General features: G+C 42.8%; 2 protein-coding genes across 5 annotated transcripts in view; one reads left to right on the forward strand and one right to left on the reverse strand.

Moving 5' to 3' along the window:
• Positions 1-258: 258 nt before the first annotated feature.
• Positions 259-14,648, reverse strand: TIMM9 (translocase of inner mitochondrial membrane 9). Of its 2 annotated transcripts, none has more exons than XM_073610015.1 (4): positions 14,509-14,648; positions 12,810-12,874; positions 6,642-6,737; positions 259-721 (listed from the first exon to the last, which is right to left on the reverse strand). In XM_073610015.1, exons 2-4 carry the CDS (start codon positions 12,846-12,848, stop codon positions 587-589), a joined length of 270 nt encoding a protein of 89 aa, XP_073466116.1. In that variant the 5' UTR covers positions 12,849-12,874; positions 14,509-14,648; the 3' UTR covers positions 259-586. The 2 variants fall into 2 exon arrangements, with proteins under 2 accessions (XP_073466116.1, XP_073466117.1); XM_073610016.1 differs by having other exon boundaries at positions 14,444-14,582.
• Positions 14,649-15,354: 706 nt separating this feature from the next.
• KIAA0586 (KIAA0586 ortholog) overlaps positions 15,355-17,602 on the forward strand; it is a 243,281-nt gene continuing 241,033 nt past the window's right edge. For all 3 annotated transcript variants that reach the window (XM_073610065.1, XM_073610067.1, XM_073610066.1), the window contains exon 1: positions 15,355-16,026. In XM_073610065.1, the coding sequence (XP_073466166.1) occupies positions 15,510-16,026 (517 nt within the window). In that variant the 5' untranslated portion in view covers positions 15,355-15,509. The remainder of the gene's footprint in view (positions 16,027-17,602) is intronic.

Below are 17,602 nucleotides of genomic sequence, written 5' to 3' on the forward strand. Positions count from 1 at the left end.
TTTTTTTTCGAAATTTTCGGTCTTTTTTTATTTGTTGCGCAAAAAATAAAAACCGCAGAGGTGATCAAATACCACCAAAAGAAAGCTCTATTTGTGGGAACAAAATGATTAAAAAATTTGTTTGGGTGCAGTGTTGCATGATTGCGCAATTGTCATTCAAAGTGCAACAGCGCTGAAAGGTGAAAATTGGGCTGGGCGGGAAGGTGTCTAAGTGCCTGGTATTGAAGTGGTTAAAGAGACAAATCAAGGATGAATATGCATGTAGTGAAGAGATATACTGAATATTTTTTTTTATTTTGCCCATAGATACACATTAATTTCTATCTCTGTCACATGAAATAATATTTATTAGAAAAGAACTAGTAATATCATATTTGGGACTGCAGTTCACATAATATAATCTCTTAGTGAAAAAGACAAAAAGTGAAAAAGTCTCTGCTGTTTTCGGTCTTCATCTGCATTGTGATTTTCCGCGCGGCTGGTAGAAGACTGGCGCATTCGTAGCTCTCAAATGCAGCTTTTTTGAGCACCACATAGCACTCTTTGCTGGGACGGCAGAACTCTGATCAGCAGATTTTTTCCACTGTTATCGAGGTTGGCCAATAAGTCCTGCTTTAGCTGCCAGAGCCTCGTTCTGTTGTATATGGTACTCCTGAAATCTCATGGATATCCTCTGTGTCATTTTCAAATACTTCTGAAGACAGTGCTCAGAGCAGGTAACCTGAAAATAAAATGAGAATTAAATATTTCATAAGAGTTTGTTGAGAAGAAAAAATTTCCTCCAACTGAACAATATACAGTACATGACTCTTGCAAACTTTATTGAAAATGTATGTTTTGAAGAAACCAATACTGTATACTAGTGATGCACCGAAATTGTGGCAGCTGAAAAAAAAACTGCCGAAAATGGTGTTTTCGGCATGTTGCCCGAAGAAAAAAAAAAAAATGCAGATAATTGCGCCGATAATCATGCATGCGCAGTAGCAGTGGCCGCACTGTGGGGTGCTGCCCAATGCGGAGTGTAATCCTGGTCAGGGTCCTGTGCTCTTCTGTCCTCCTCTTCTCATTATAGAGCGGCAATCTCCCTGTGTCAGGGAGCTGAATTGCCTGCGCCGTAGTAACAATGTCCCGCCTCCTGTGATAGACAGCACACTGATCCAATGGCGGGACATTGAAAAAGTGTGACGTGATCACAGGAGGCGGGACATTGTTACTGCGGCCTGGGCAATTCAAATCCAGCTCTGTGACACATGGAGATCGCCGCTCTGATCCAGACACAGGCAGACTGCTGCATCTGATGGACACAGGCACTGGTGAGGCTGCATGACGGGCACAGGCAGGCTGCTGCATCTGATGGGCACAGGTACTGGTGAGGCTGCATGACGGGCACAGGCAGGCTGCTGCATCTGATGGACACAGGCACTGGTGAGGCTGCATGACGGGCACAGGCAGGCTGCTGCATCTGATGGGCACAGGCACTGGTGAGGCTGCATGACGGGCACAGGCAGGCTGCTGCATCTGATGGGCACAGGCACTGGTGAGGCTGCATGAGAGGCACAGGCAGGCTGCTGCATCTGATGGGCACAGGCACTGGTGAGGCTGCATGACAGGCACAGGCAGGTTGCTGCATCTGATGGGCCCAGGCAGGCTGATGCACCTGACTGGTAGGCTGCATTGATCTCTTGTATCATGTCTGCAGTCTCTGACCGTCTCCTGTATCATGTCTGCTAGAGGTGCACCGAATGGAAATTTTGCTAGTACTATTAGCAGTGTGTTTAAGGAAGAGATTGCAGACATGACAAGAGATGGTTAGAGGCTGGGGACATGATACAAGAGATAATCCATTAGTATATTTTAATATATATATATATATATATATATATATATATATATATATATATATATACACATACATATACATACATACACACACACACATATACACACATATATATATATATATATATATATATATATACACAGTGGGGCAAAAAAGTATTTAGTCAGCGACCAATTGTGCAAGTTCTCCCACTTAAAAGATGAGAGAGGCCTGTAATTGTCATCATAGGTATACCTCAACTATGAGAGACAAAATGTGGAAACAAATCCAGACAATCACTTTGTCTGATTTTTGAAAGAATTTATTTGCAAACTATGGTGGAAAATAAGTATTTGGTCACCTACAAACAAGCAAGATTTCTGGCTCTCACAGACCTGTATCTTCTTCTTTAAGAGGCTCCTCTGTCCTCCACTCATTACCTGTATTAATGGCACCTGTTTGAACTTGTTATCAGTATAAAAGACACCTGTCCACAACCTCAAACAGTCGCATTCCAAACTCCACTATGGTGAAGACCAAAGAGCTGTCGAAGGACACCAGAAACAAAATTGTAGACCTGCACCAGGCTGGGAAGACTGAATCTGCAATGGGCAAGCAGCTTGGTGTGAAGAAATCAACTGTGGGAGCAATAATTAGAAAATGGAAGACGTACAACATCATGCTTTGGGGCTGTTTTTCTGCAAAGGGAACAGGATGGATGACTGATCCGTGTACATGAAAGAATGAATGGGGCCATGTATCATGAGATTTTGAGTTCAAACCTCCTCCCATCAGCAAGGGGCATTGAAGATGAACTGTGGCTGGGTCTTTCAGCATGACAATGATCTCAAACACACCACCCGGGCAACGAAGGAGTGGCTTCGTAAGAAGCATTTCAAAGTCCTGGAGTGGCCTAGCCAGTCTCCAGATCTCAACCCCATAGAAAACCTTTGGAGGGAGTTGAAAGTCTGTGTTGCCCAGCGACAGCCCAAAACATCACTGCTCTAGAGGAGATCTGCATGGAGGAATGGACCAACATACCAGCAACAGTGTGTGACAACCTTGTGAAGACTTACAGAAAACGTTTGACCTCTGTCATTGCAAACAAAGGATATATAACAAAGTATTGAGATGAACTTTTGATATTGACCAAATACTTATTTTCCACCATAATTTGCAAATAAATTCTTTCAAAAATCAGACAATGTAATTGTCTGGATTTGTTTCCACATTTTGTCTCTCATAGTTGAGGTATACCTATGATGATAATTACAGGCCTCTCTCATCTTACTTACACAATTGGTGGCTGACTAAATACTTTTTTGCCCCACTGTATATGTTATATATATATATATATATATATATATATATATATATATATGTATGTATGTATGTATGCTATTATATGCCATAAGGAACCTGTGGAGACTCAAAAGCTATAATACCACTGTCATTAACCACTTCCATACCGGGCCTTTCGTGGAACCTTTTGTTTACAAGTTTAAATTAGTATTTTTTGCTAGAAAATTACTCAAAACCCCCAAACATTATATATGTTTTTTTTAGCAAAAACCCTAGGGAATAAAATGGTGGTCGTTGCAACTTTTTATGTCACACGGTATTTGCGCAACAATTTTTCAAACGCTTTTTTTGGGGGGGGAAATGAATTAATTAAAAAGAGAACAACACAGTAACGTTAGCCCAATTTTTTTCTTTAATGCGAAAGATAATGAAACGCCGAGTTAATAGATACCAAACATGTCACACTTTAATATTGCGCACACTTGTGGAATGGCGCCAAACCTTGGTACTAAAAAATCTTCATAGGCGACGCTTATATTTTTTTACAGGTCACCAGTTTAGAGTTACAGAAAAGGTCTAGTGCTAGAATTGTGCTCGCTCTAACGCATGTGGCGATACCTCACATGTGTGATTTGAACACCGTTTACATATGCGGGCGCGACCTACGTATGTGTTTGCTTCGGTACACAAGCACGCGGGGACGGGGGCGCTTTAAATATCTCTCTTTCCAGCCGAGTCCTCGGCATTGTTTACTTCCGCCGGCCGGACGTGACATCATAACATCGCGCCTGGGCCTCCGACAGTCATAGAGACGACTGGAGACCATCTGGTCATCGAAAATCTCTATGAATAACGTCCGGCGGTGGCAGATTCCTTCCCCGGCTCGCTGATTAAAAGGGCGGGCCGGGAGAAGCACCGGAGGGCGGCGGGAGAACTGCCGCTATGATTGTTCTTACAATACACAGAATCGCCGGCTGTAAAACAGGATATCTGAATGATGCCTGCAGATGCAGGCATCATTCAGTTATCCCCACTCAAAGTCAAAGATGTCATATGACGTCCTTGGGCTGGAAGTTGTTAAAGTGTTACTAAACCCAGGACCCTGCATTCACTATATCTGGTCTCCCACAGTACAAAGAACATGGAAATGCAATTATCTTATAAACAGTTAAATACCTTTTCTCATCAGCAGTATATAGCAGTCTTGAGACTTCTATAAGTGTCTGGTTAAAGCTTGGAGGAGTTTTCATTCTCCTTTGACTATCCTATAAGGCTGCAGGACCCCTGACCCTTTGTCTGGACAGTGCTGATTGGCCTTGTACTGATCACATGCACTCTCCCAAGAAAAAAAAAAAAAACCTCCTCTCTAGCAATACAGACCAAACTGAGCATGTGCAGCCTGACTCCAGTAACTCTGTCTTATGCGGACATGTTATGGGGACAATGCAAGAAGAGGAGGATCTGTGCATACAGGATCAAACTGTCTTTTACACAATGCAGAGGATTAAGCCCTTAGGTTCCACAGTGAGTATTACAAGTATGCTATGCTGCATATACAGACTGATTTTACAGTTGAGGGTTTAGGAACACTTTAAAGTTATTGTAAAGTCATGTTTTTTTTTTTTTGTTAAAAATAACAAACATGTTATACTTACCTGCTCTGTGTAGTGGTGTTGCACAGATCAGCCCAGATCCTCCTCTTCTCGGGTCCCTCGCCGGCGCTCCTGGCCCCTCCTTCCTGTTGAGTGCCCCCACAGCAAGCAGCTTGCTATGAGGGCACCCGAGCCAAAGCTCCCTGTTTCCATTCAGACATGAGCCGCGGCCCGCCCCCCCTCCTCCTCCTCATTGGCTCACTGAATTTGATTGACAGCAGCAGGAGCCAATGGCGCTGCGCTGCCTTCTCAGTCAATGAAGAGGGAGAGTCTTGGGCAGCTGAGACACTCCTGCAACTTCGCTGGATAGAGATGAGTCATTATACGCGGTATTTTGACATTAAATACCGGGGTTATGGCAGCAGATAGGCGCCATAACCCTGGTATTTTCTTAAACGGCAGGCGGTCCGCTTTAGGGTAAAAGTGGTCTGCGCAGGGAATTCGCCGCAAGATCACTTTTATCGCCGGCGGGAGAGGTGCCCACCCCCCTCCCATCCTGTTCCGGTCATCTCTGCTGCTTAGTGGAGCTGTTGGTAGCGGCAGAGACGATCCTATCCTTTGCCCTGATTGGTACTAAGTCAAGTGAGGGAATGATGGCCTCCACTCGACTCAATGCTGTTGATGACGGAAGCGTCATCAAACGTCACTTCTGCCCAACAACCTTAAAGGGACATTTTTTTTTTTAATTGCATTTAAGTGCAAATGTGAGATCTGAGGTCTTTTTGACCCAGGTCTCACATTAAAGAGGTCCTGTCATGCTTTTTTTATATTACAAGGGATGTTTACATTCCGTGTAATAGGAATAAAAGTGTTACAAAATTTTTTTTTAAAGGGACAGTGTAAAAATAAAATAATAATAAAAAATAAATAAAGTAAAGTGTCCTATCAGTCTGTGCTCACGCACAGAAATGAACGCATACGTAAGTCGCGCACGCATATGTAAACGATGTTCAAACCACTAACCACAAGACCTCCTCTGTAACTCAAAAGTGGTAACCTGTAGACATTTTTAAACTTCGCCTATGGAGATTTTTAAGTGTCAAAGTTTGTCGCCATTCCACGAGCGGGCATAATTTTGAAGCATGGTACTTTGGGTATCAATTTACTCGGCGTAACGTTATCTTTCACAATATAAAAAAAAAAATTGGGCTAACTTTACTGTTTTCTTTTTTTTTTATTCATCTAAAAAATTGTGCTTGCAAGACCGCTGTGCAAATACGGTGCGACAAAGTATTGCCACGACTGCCATTTTATTCTCTAGGGTGTCTGAAAAAAATATATATAATGTTGGGGATTCTAAGTAATTTTCTAGTAAAAAAAAAAAAATGGATTTTAACTTGTAAACTAGTTTGAAAAATAGGCCTGGTCCTTAAGTGGTTAATGCATAGAATGCATTAAGTTAAAAAAAACCTTCTGACTTTACAACCACTTAAAGTGGAGTTCCACCCATTTAAAAGTCAGCAGCTACAAAAAGTGTAGCTGCTGACTTTTAATAATCAGACACTCACCTGTCCCACGGTCCAGCGATGCAGGTGCAGGAAGCCTCACATCTCTCCCCCTCCTCTGTGGTCTGCTTTCCTGCTGCAGATTTTTCCCCACTCTTCTGTCTATTAAAGTTGTCACCAGGAAAGGAAGTGAGGGTAAATACCTCTAATGGTGTTTCCAATAGCAGGAAAACTTTACAGGGCACCTAATTTCCCTCACTCCATCCCAAACTAGAAGGCAAGAACTGGCTATAGATACACTTAAGGACAACTTCACGAAAAGTAAAATTGTCATTTGAAGCAAAATTCCACTAAAACATTCAGGTTTTCCAGTGGCATGAATCTCCAACATCCCTCAATGGTGGATACAAAATGCACACATACCTCTTCAGCTTTCACTTCTCGGGTTGTAAAATCCTTAACGCAATCCAAGAAGCAGTTCTCTGTTAATTTATTATACGTCCCAAGAAACTCTTTGAACTGCGGATAAACAAAAATATTACTTCTATTAATTTATAACAGTTTTCACAGTGCGCTTCACTGAACACAAATACTTAGATGGACTCCTGAAAAATTAGGGATAGCAAATATATTTTAAAGGGGGGACTAACCTTAAAACTATGCGCTGCTTGCATGTGTTTTGGAAGTAACGTCATTGGCCTTGTAAATAATATACAGTGGGGACAGAAAAGTATTCAGACCCCCTTAAATTTTTCATTCTTTGTTATATTGCAGCCATTTGCTAAAATCATTTAAGTTTATTTTTTCCTCATTAATGTACACACAGCACCCCATATTGACAGAAAAACACAGAATTGTTGACATTTTTGCAGATTAAAAAAGAAAAACTGAAATATCACATGGTCCTAAGTATTCAGACCCTTTGCTGTGACATTCATATATTTAACTCAGGTGCTGTCCATTTCTTCTGATCCTTGAGATGGTTCTACACCTTCATTTGAGTCCAGCTGTGTTTGATTATACTGATTGGACTTGATTAGGAAAGCCACACACCTGTCTATATAAGACCCTACAGCTCACAGTGCATGACAGAGCAAATGAGAATCATGAGGTCAAAAGGAACTGCCTGAAGAGCTCAGAGACAGAATTGTGGCAAGGCACAGATCTGGCCAAGGTTACAAAAACATTTCTGCTGCACTTAAGGTTCCTAAGAGCACAGTGGCCTCCATAATCCTTAAATGGAAGACGTTTGGGACGACCAGAACCCTTCCTAGAGCTGGCCGTCTGGTCAAACTGAGCTATCGGGGGAGAAGAGCCTTGGTGAGAGAGGTAAAGAAGAACCCAAAGATCACTGTGGCTGAGCTCCAGAGATGTAGTCGGGAGATGTGAGAAAGTTGTAGAAAGTCAACCATCACTGCAGCCCTCCACCAGTCGGGGCTTTATGGCAGAGTGGCCCGACGGAAGCCTCTCCTCAGTGCAAGACCCATGAAAGCCCGCATGGAGTTTGCTAAAAAAAACACCTGAAGGACTCCAAGATGGTAAGAAATAAGATTCTCTGGTCTGATGAGACCAAGATAGAACTTTTTGGCCTTAATTCTAAGCGGTATTTGTAGAGAAAACCAGGCACTGCTCATCACCTGTCCAATACAGTGAAGCATGGTGGTGGCAGCATCATGCTGTGGGGGTGTTTGTCAGCTGCAGGGACAGGACGACTGGTTGCAATAGAGGGAAAGATAAATGCGGCCAAGTACAGGGATATCCTGGACAAAAACCTTCTCAGAGTGCTCAGAACCTCAGACTGGGCCGAAGGTTTACCTTCCAACAAGACAATGACCCTAAGCACACAGCTAAAATAACGAAGGAATGGCTTCACAACAACTCCGTGACTGTTCTTGAATGGCCCAGCCATGACTGCATCTCTGGAGCTCAGCTACAGTGATCTTTGAGTTCTTCTTTACCTCTCTCACCAAGGCTCTTCTCCCCTGATAGCTCAGTTTGGCCGGACAGCCAGCTCTAGGAAGCGTTCTGGTCGTCCCAAACGTCTTCCATTTAAGGATTATGGAGGCCACTGTGCTCTTAGGAACCTTAAGTGCAGCAGAAATTTTTTTGTAACCTTGGCCAGATCTGTGCCTTGCCACAATTCTGTCTCTGAGCTCTTCAGGCAGTTCCTTTGACCTCATGATCCTCATTTGCTCTGACATGCACTGTGAGCTGTAAGGTCTTATATAGACAGGTGTGTGTGGCTTTCCTAATCAAGTCCAATCAGTATAATCAAAACACAGCTGGACTCAAATGAAGGTGTAGAACCATCTCAAGTATGAAGAAGAAATGGACAGCACCTGAGTTAAATATATGAGTGTCACAGCAAAGGGTCTGAATACTTAGGACCATGTGATATTTCAGTTTTTCTTTTTTAATAAATCTGTAAAAATGTCAACAATTTTGTGTTTTTCTGTCAATATGGGGTGCGGTGTGTACATTAATGAGGAAAAAAAATGAACTTAAATGGTTTTAGCAAATGGCTGCAATATAACAAAGAGTGAAAAATTTAAGGGGGTCTGAATACTTTCCGTCCTCACTGTATGAGAACACATACAGGGTTTTGACTGTCTCCCCTCAACCCCATATTATTTCTGTATTTATCTTAACCTTAAGGGACCCTAGCTGTGCAGGCTATGCATGACCACAAACAGGCAGATGTCTTGGCAAAAACTGGCATGGTGGTCATCACTGGGCTGCACTGCAAACGACTTGTTGATTGAGAAGAAACAGAACATGCAAAAAAAAAAAAAAAAAAAAAAAAGGGGACCAACTGCAACAACAAAATTATTTTCTTATAATATTAATTTGTTTAATCCTTCGTCCAAACTATACATTTCCTTTAACCTTCCTGGCGGTATTCCCGAGTGTGGCTCGGGGTTAAATTTCAGTACCATTAGCGGTAACCCCGAGCTACAATCGGGATTGCATTGCAGAATCCTGGTCCAGCGTGCTCACCTTGTCACCAGGATCCTGCGATGTCTCCCCCACCGGATCATCCGCCTGATGCTGTGTTCCGGGCTACGTTCCCTGCAAGCATTGCGACACATGGAGGCAGTGCCCGGCAGCAAATTTAAAAAGTACAAAAAACATAACACATACAGTACACTGTAATCATACAGATTACATTACTGTATCAAATCATTTCACATCCCTTTTCTCCCCCTAGTGCTTTGTCCAATGCCCGGCCTACACTTTTATAGTATGTATACTGTTCTTTCTGCCTGGAAACTTGAGATTGTCCATAGCAACCAAAAAGTGTCCCTTTACGTCAAAAGCGGCTTTAGACCAGCTAGAAAACAGAGATAGTAAATTAGAACACTTGCAGAATTTAGCGAAGTGGGGAAATTCATTTTATTATTATTTTTTATAATTATTTATTATATTATAATTTTGTGTTTCAAACTTTATCCTACCGGGGATGTTTACTAGACTCTTGTTTGGACAGATTTAAGTGTTATTACTAAGAATTACAGGCCTAAAATATAAAACGCCAAATTTCTACGTGAAACAATGTACCGCTTTGAGATGAAAAAATCTGACATCATACCGCCAGGGAGGCTACGCTGAACTACCATTTTATTCTATCGAGAGGAGAAGTAAGCCAATAGGGTTGAGGAGGAGGTAAAATTATTAATGGTACAGTGGAATGAACAATTGGACTTTGCATAATTATGAGCTTTGAAAGCAACCTTGGGTGCCCGTAGGTATATGATCACTGCCGATTATGGTCAGATCAGAATAGAGTTGTATGTCTTGGGGTGATCTGCAACCCCTGAAGTCACAGCAACCTGGGGAAAGAACCTACTGGCCTGATTGGATTTTCACAGGCCAATCAAAGCTGTTTCTCAAAGATAAAGGCCAGTATTGATAACATGTGCTTGGTGTATAAACATGCACATTTAGCCAATACTAGCGATTATGCAATACCACTTCTAAAGAACGACTGCCACTTTAGCCATCTCTTTAATCTACTGCTACTGTCAGCTCCATACAAGCGGGAAATCACCAAGAACAGAGATTAGTAAGACATGTTACTAATGCGGAGCTGCTGCTGCTGTTCTTTTGAAACCAACAGATGGTTGAGCAACTTTTTAATGGAAATAAAAGGCCCTGATATTTGGTATAGCTGACGTGCTGAAAAATTAGAGCAGCACAGGGACTTTCACAGGAGCATTCCGAACGCCTCCCTCTGTCCGTTTTTCAGGCAGACCCAATGTGCCCCTTCATTCTCCTCTATGGAGGGGCGGATGTAAACAGACTTGTGTCAGTTTACACCCACCTACCTCCAATCCGATTAGATCCGGCAAATGCAAACGGAAGGGGATCAGTTCCCCTCTGTCTGGGTGGATCGGAGGGCAGTCATGTGTAAACAGACAGGCAGCCCGTTTACATCCAACTGCTCAGAGCAGAGCGGGTGTCTGTGTCAACTCTGCATAAGCGGACCGGACACGGACTTGTCATCTGCCTGTTCCATGCAGCTCAGCAGGGGATCAGCAGACAGATCCCCTGCTGAGAAAAACAGATCTATGCTGTGTGAAAGGGGCCTTAGTTGTTAGAATGTCTCTCTTGCAACACTGGGGTTCCCAGTTCCAATCCCATCCAGGACCATATCTGGATGGAGTTTGCATGTTCTCCCACTGCTTACATGGGGGCTTCCTCCCACACTTTGATACCACGTTGGTAGGTTAATTGGCTCCTTTCTAAATTGGCTTTAGTATGAGTATGCTTGCATGGGAAATAGAGACCTTAGACTAAGCTCCTAGAGGACAGGGACTGAGGTGAATGTACAGTAAAGCACAGAAAAAATAAGTACAGTACTAGGGCTGAAACAACTAATCGATTAAATCGACAAATAATCGATTATGAAAATTAATCGATTACTATTTTCATAATCGATTAATCGGCCAGTAACATAATGGGGTTAAAAAAAAACTAAAACGAGCCATTTATAGTGCAAAAAGAGCAAATAATTGCTACTCTAGATGTTACTTTCACAGTTCTACAGTAAAAAATGAACCCCTTACAGTAGTGATTATCTCCTTTCTTTTTTGTACTATAAAGGGCTAATTTTAGTTTTTTTAACCCCATTATGTTACTAAACATCTTAGACCTGGTTAACACATCTATGTGTTTTTTGGTGCTTTTTTGCAGAAGCGCACTGCAGTTCATTAACATGGTTTCCCATTGGACACGTTCACATCTTTGCTTTTTTCAGCCGCTGCGTATTTGAAAAGGATCAGGGACTTTTTTTTTTAACGCAAAAACTGTGCTTTTTTGGTTCAATACACTTCAATGGAGAAGCTGCAGAAAAGCATTTAATGCGTTTTTGCAGCAATTTGTGTTTTTTAATCTGCCCAACAACAAATTGGCCAAAAAAAAAAAAAGCAAAAACGCAAATCGCCGCAAAATCACGTGCGCAAAAATCAAAACGCACAGCAAAAACAGATCAAAAGCAAACTGCCTAGGTGTGTACCGAACCTTATTCTGGCCACACGGATCAATTTTCAGACAAGAATATTCAGAAGAAAAATCTTTGTACATTCGCTGAATGAAAGAATGTTGTTTGAAAATTTCACTTGTTTTTAACATTCTGTTTTTAAAATGAATGTAATTTCTGAACGAAAACCACATACACTGAAAATTCCTTTGACCGAGAAGTTTTCTATTTCCAAATTTTCCCGTCACTGTGGTTGAAAATGAACGTCGACTTGACCCCACTAATGATTAGAAAATCGAACGAACGTTCTTAAAATGAAATTTTTTTTTTGAAGGAAGACATTTGATCTCTGAGTCTGATAATATTTATCATATTCACCCTTTAATAGTATATCTTTTCTCTAACAGTTTACGTAGACTACAAGTACGTAGAGGAGGCATTCTAATTGGTTGCCCAATCATAACCCGCCTAGCCCATCCTGTCAGAGAAAAGCCACGGGGATTTTAAATCTCCGGACCGATAAAGCGGCAACCCGGTGTCTCACCGCGGGTTATTGCGGGATTCAGGTACAGCGGGACTCAGGTACAGTGGGACAGGGGGGAGGGGGTCCAGTGTAAGTTCACCTTACAGATTTTCTGTTAGGCTCTGTTTCCACTAGTGCGACTTTTCATGCGACTTGGGACTGAAAAGTCGCATGACAAATTGTTTCCCATGATTTCCAATGAGTACCGTTCATATCTGTGCGACTTCAAGTCGCAGCGACTTCAAAGTAGTCCCTGCACTACTTTGGTCCCACTTTGATGCGACTTGAGGTCCATAGATACAGGCATTGCTTCAAATCGCGGTAAAAAGTCGCGGTAAAATCGCGGTAAAAAATCGCGGCAAAATCGCGCGACTTTGGGGACGCACTAGTGGAAACATAGCCTAAAGGTGAACTTACACTTTAAAGAAACCAGAAGTCATCAAATAGGAAAATGTACAAACCTTTATGTAAAAATAACACCAGAATGATATAAGAGAGTGCCATGTCATCTAAAACTTAGCTATTCACACCTGAATTATAGAGATCTATTTAGTTATTGCATTGAAAATTTTTCACAAAATGATATTACCTGTTTAATTTGATCCGCCTCTGAAATCTGAGCAGCCATTATTGCTAAGGTTTAGAGCCAATGACCTGTTAAAAACATAATAATTATTTCCAGGACATATCCGTCATTACCTAACGCTCCAGGCACATAGCTAAATACACATACATGGAACTGTCATTTCTGCCAAAGGTTAGTTATTCAGAGATTTATGCAGTAAAATTTGTTTCTTACTGTAAGAAATTTGGTGTGAATAGGTCTTAACAAAAAATGATGAGCTTACCTTCATCAGACTTTATATTTACATGTATATCTAAAACAGTGCTCTCCAAACTGCTGCCCCTCACTCGCTTTTATCTGGCCCTTGGGGCACTCTTCCTCCCACTGGCACCAACAATAGGGCAATAATTTCTGCACAGACACCGACGGGGCATTATTCTTCCCACTGACACCAATAGTGGGGCACCATTCCTCCCACTGACACCAATGGTGGGGCACCATTCCTCCCACTGACACCAATGGTGGGGCACTATTCCTCTCACTGACATCAATGGTGGGGCACTATTCCTCTCACTGACATCAATGGTGGGGCACTATTCCTCTCACTGACATCAATGGTGGGGCACTATTCCTCCCACTGACACCAATGGTGGGGCACCATTCCTCCCACTGACACCAATGGTGGGGCACTATTCCTCCCACTGATAGTGATGATGGGGCACTATTCCTCCCACTGACACCATTGATAGGGCACTATTCCTCTCACTGACATCAATGGTGGTATGCAATTCCTCCCACTGACACAAATGATAGGGCACTAATAATTACCCTAATACCAAAGATGGGACATGGTTAACGCCCACTGGCTACAGCCCCCCCCCCCCCCCCCAATCTACAGCACAGTAAACTGGCCCTTTGTTTAGAAAGTTTGGAGATCTCTGCAGTGAAAGAAGGGAGCAAATACAAATGATAATGACCTTGCAAGGTCATCTCTTTGTCCTGTGAATATTGCTTCTATAGACATTCTGGGGACGTTGTTACCAATGAAATCCACACTTTGGTTATACATCGGGAATAAGGATGAGCTCCGGCGTGTTCGCACAGCCCACGTGCAAAGCCCGCCAGGAAGTCTGCGCTGTGCTGCGCTAATCACAGGCGGTGAGACATTTCCCGATCTCTGCAGCCATGCATCAGGACAATGTCTGTGATCAGCGCAGTGCGACTTCCTGGCGGGCTTTGCGCGTGGGCTGTGCGAACACGCCGGAGCTCATCCTTAATCGGGAATTGCTATCGGTAATAACATATTCTGTTATGGTGACCAAAACAAACCATTAGCTTCATTTCAAATAACTGACTAAAAAAAAAAAAAACCCCATACTGCAGATTTAAATATGGATTGACATGGCATATCATTATTAGGATCAGTCAAGCAACCCCTCAATTTGTAGATTATAATGAGGCTGTTATGTCAATGTCAGATCATCCACTATGATCCCCCATCATGCAGGTCTGAGGGATGATGTGATCTGTAGTTCCTCAGCTGATGCCTGTGACCCTCCTCTGTATGAAGGGTATAAATCACACATTGGGATGATTTTATTTGATACAATTAATCTGCACTCGTATTTTATATTAAAATTTAAATAAAACCATCTAACCTTCCGCCCACTGCTGTCACCCCTCCCCCAGCAGATGAGGTCAGGTCACCCCAAAACACACCGACCTGCTCTGTGCAGACCTCTGCTCTCCTCGCTGCAGGAACACGTGAGTAAAGAAAACTCCATTCACAACCGCACATTCGTCAGAAATGTCAGCTCCAGATGGGGAGAAAGTAAACTGAAACCGAAATAAAAAAGAATTCAACCATACAATTCTCGCTTATTAATTACCTATAGTCTATTTACGTCATTTTTTTTTTGCTTTCTGTTGAATCACACAGCACGAATCATCTTATTTATTCACTTAGAGTTTCTAGGCGACTCGTGTGCTACACTGTAAACTACCCGGTAGAAACGGTACCCGTCTTTATAGTTCCGGATCCAGGGTTTCTCATACAAACTGACTTTGACTTAAAAAATGAAAAATATGTAATGGTTTCAATAACTTTAGTCTTATAATAGTTTCAAGATGTAGTAATGTTGGCAGATTTTTTTTTCAACTTTGTCTTCCCATGCAACAAATCCCTCCTGTCAGGTTTTACAGTAAAAATTAAAGTTTATTTGCACCGTTGAGGTTATTAAATATTATTAGTATCAGGATGACAACACTTTATAAAAAAAAAAAGTTAATACAAAGAACCGAATTTTTAGACAGGTGAATGAGATTGCTGTTTCCGCACGGAGTCGAATGTCAGGCGGACCAGCTAACCGTCTTGAATCTAAGCGGCTAGCAACCAATGTTCTATCCACCAGAGGTCGATGTTTAATTCCACTCTGAGTCTACTTCAGGGTCCATTTTGTGTGAGACAATTTGAATATTCCAAAAGCGCCTTGGTCTTCGAAAACATGGCTGAAGCATAACGTGCAGCTAGTCATTTTTTTACATGTTTTATCAATTAGTGTTTTCTCTTGTGAGGGAAGCCAGGCACCTTTGGTAAACATAGCAGCCCTGTGCTCTTGTATCTGCTTCCTGCCAGTTGTTGTTAGTGCAGCTTAGCAGCAGGAGTGGACAGGTAGGATCAGTTCTAGGAGGACAGGGTGTCTGTGGGTGTACAGCCATAGTAGGATGCAGGAAGAGGCATCAGATATCAGCCTGGATTCAGTGGCCAGCACTACTGCCAGTGATGTGTTGATTGGTTCTACCAGTGTCCATAGGACAGGCTCCCTGAGGAAGGAGGCATCTGGGGGTGGTGAAGACACCAGCCAGGGAATGATGGATCTGCTGGATGTTGGGATGGTGGCTGCAAGGAATCCGGACAGTTCTGCTGTATCTGGGGGGTGCAGGGAGCAGAGACAGAGGGATACTTCCACAGCACAGCAAGACATCCTCCATGTGTCTGAGGTGGCCAGTCACAAGGGTTTCCTCCAGGGATCAATGAGTAGGGGCAGCCATGGAGAGGCAGCATGGTCCCAGGAGGACGCTGACAGGAGCACAGTCCGTGTGTCAGCCAAGAGACTGCGGGAGATTCCTGCTCCAATACCAGATTTCACTGCAAAGAAGAGAGACCCATCCTACGTCCCTCCAGCTCTTCCTGCTAACAAGTATCCCGCTGTCAGATTTACCTTCATGGAGGAGGCACCAGGTAAAAACTGCATCCTACATACAAATTTATTTAAAGTAAAACTATAGGCAAAAATTTTTATTTTAGGATAGAGCAAGGGAGGGTTATAATCCCTGTCAGATTTTTTTTTCACCATCTGTGTCCCATTGCGGGGATTTACCTTCACTTCCTGTCCCATAGCCAAACGGGAAGTGAGAGGAAATACCTACATTAAAAGGGTTGTAAACCCTTAAGGTTTTTCACCATAATGCTAAGGATGAGCTCCGGCGTGTTCGCACACTCCACGTGCCGAGCCCGCCAGGAAGTTGGCACTGCACAGCGCTAATCACAGGCAGTGAGACATTTCCCGATCTCTGCAGCCGCACAAAGGGAAAATGTCTCAATGCCTGTGATTAGCACAGCGCCGTGCCGACTTCCTGGCGGGCTCTGCACGTGGAGTGTGCGAACACGCCGGAGCTCATCCTTACTTAATGCAATCTATGCATTAGGGTGAAAAACCTCCTGTGATGCAGCTGCCCCCCTTTTACTTACCTGAACCCAGTCTTTTCAGCGACAATGACAATCAGACCAGCTCCAGCCGGTGTCTCGGGTCCAGATTGGACTCCCGCTAGAGCTGCACGATTAATCGTTAAGAATCGTTATCGCAATTTTTTTTTCCCCTTCTGATCTTGACAAAGTATTTCCTGATTCTTTCTATGCAGAGAATTCTCTCTGCTCTGCTGAAGCCAAAAGCCATCAAAAAAAGGAGAAAAAAAAAAAAAACGGGCAGTCTGCCAAGAATCACAACATTCTTTAGCAGTGGAACTTAAGTATAAACATTGTAACAATTTGTCCTTTAGATCAAAGGAATACACTTTGGTTTGTAAATGAGGGAAGGTTAACCACTTAAACACTAAACCTTTTTCTGACATTTGTTGGTTTCAAGTTAAAATCATAATTTTTTTTTGCTAGGAAATTATTTTATTTTATGTCACACTGTATTTGCGCAGCAGACGTTCAAATGCATTTTTTTTGGGAAAAAAATAACACTTTACTGAATTAAAAAAAAACTAACCAGTAAAGTTAGCCCAATTTTTTTGTATAATGTGAAAGATTTTACGCCATAAGAATCGTGATCTTTTTATTCTAAGAAAAAAAATAGTGATTCTCATTTTGGCCGGAATCGTGCAGCTCTAGCTCCCGCTGCTGTCAATCAAATCCAATGATGCGGGGGGTGGGCCAGGTCCTGCTGTCTGTGTCAATAGACGCAGCAGCAGGACACGGGAGCACGCCCGCATGAGTGCCCCAAGGGAGAATCTCCAATGGGCCACCCGAGTAGAGGAGGAGCCAGGAGTGCTGCTGAGGGACCCCAGAAGAGGAGGATCGGGGCCACTCTGTGCAAAACCAACTGCACAGAGGAGGTAAGTATGACATGTTTGTTTAAAAAAAAAAAAAAAAATCTTTAGTTATCCTTCAAGGTAAAAAAAACCTTCTGTGCTGCAGATCCCCACCAGACCCCTTTTTCTTCCCTGGGCCCGATCCAGTGATGTGCACGAGAGCAGCCGCTGTCTCTCTCATTTTTGGGCAGTTTGATAGCAGCGGGAGCCATTGGCAATCA

Source organism: Aquarana catesbeiana, linkage group LG13, assembly GCF_042186555.1.
Source record: "Aquarana catesbeiana isolate 2022-GZ linkage group LG13, ASM4218655v1, whole genome shotgun sequence".
NCBI lineage: Eukaryota > Metazoa > Chordata > Amphibia > Anura > Ranidae > Aquarana > Aquarana catesbeiana.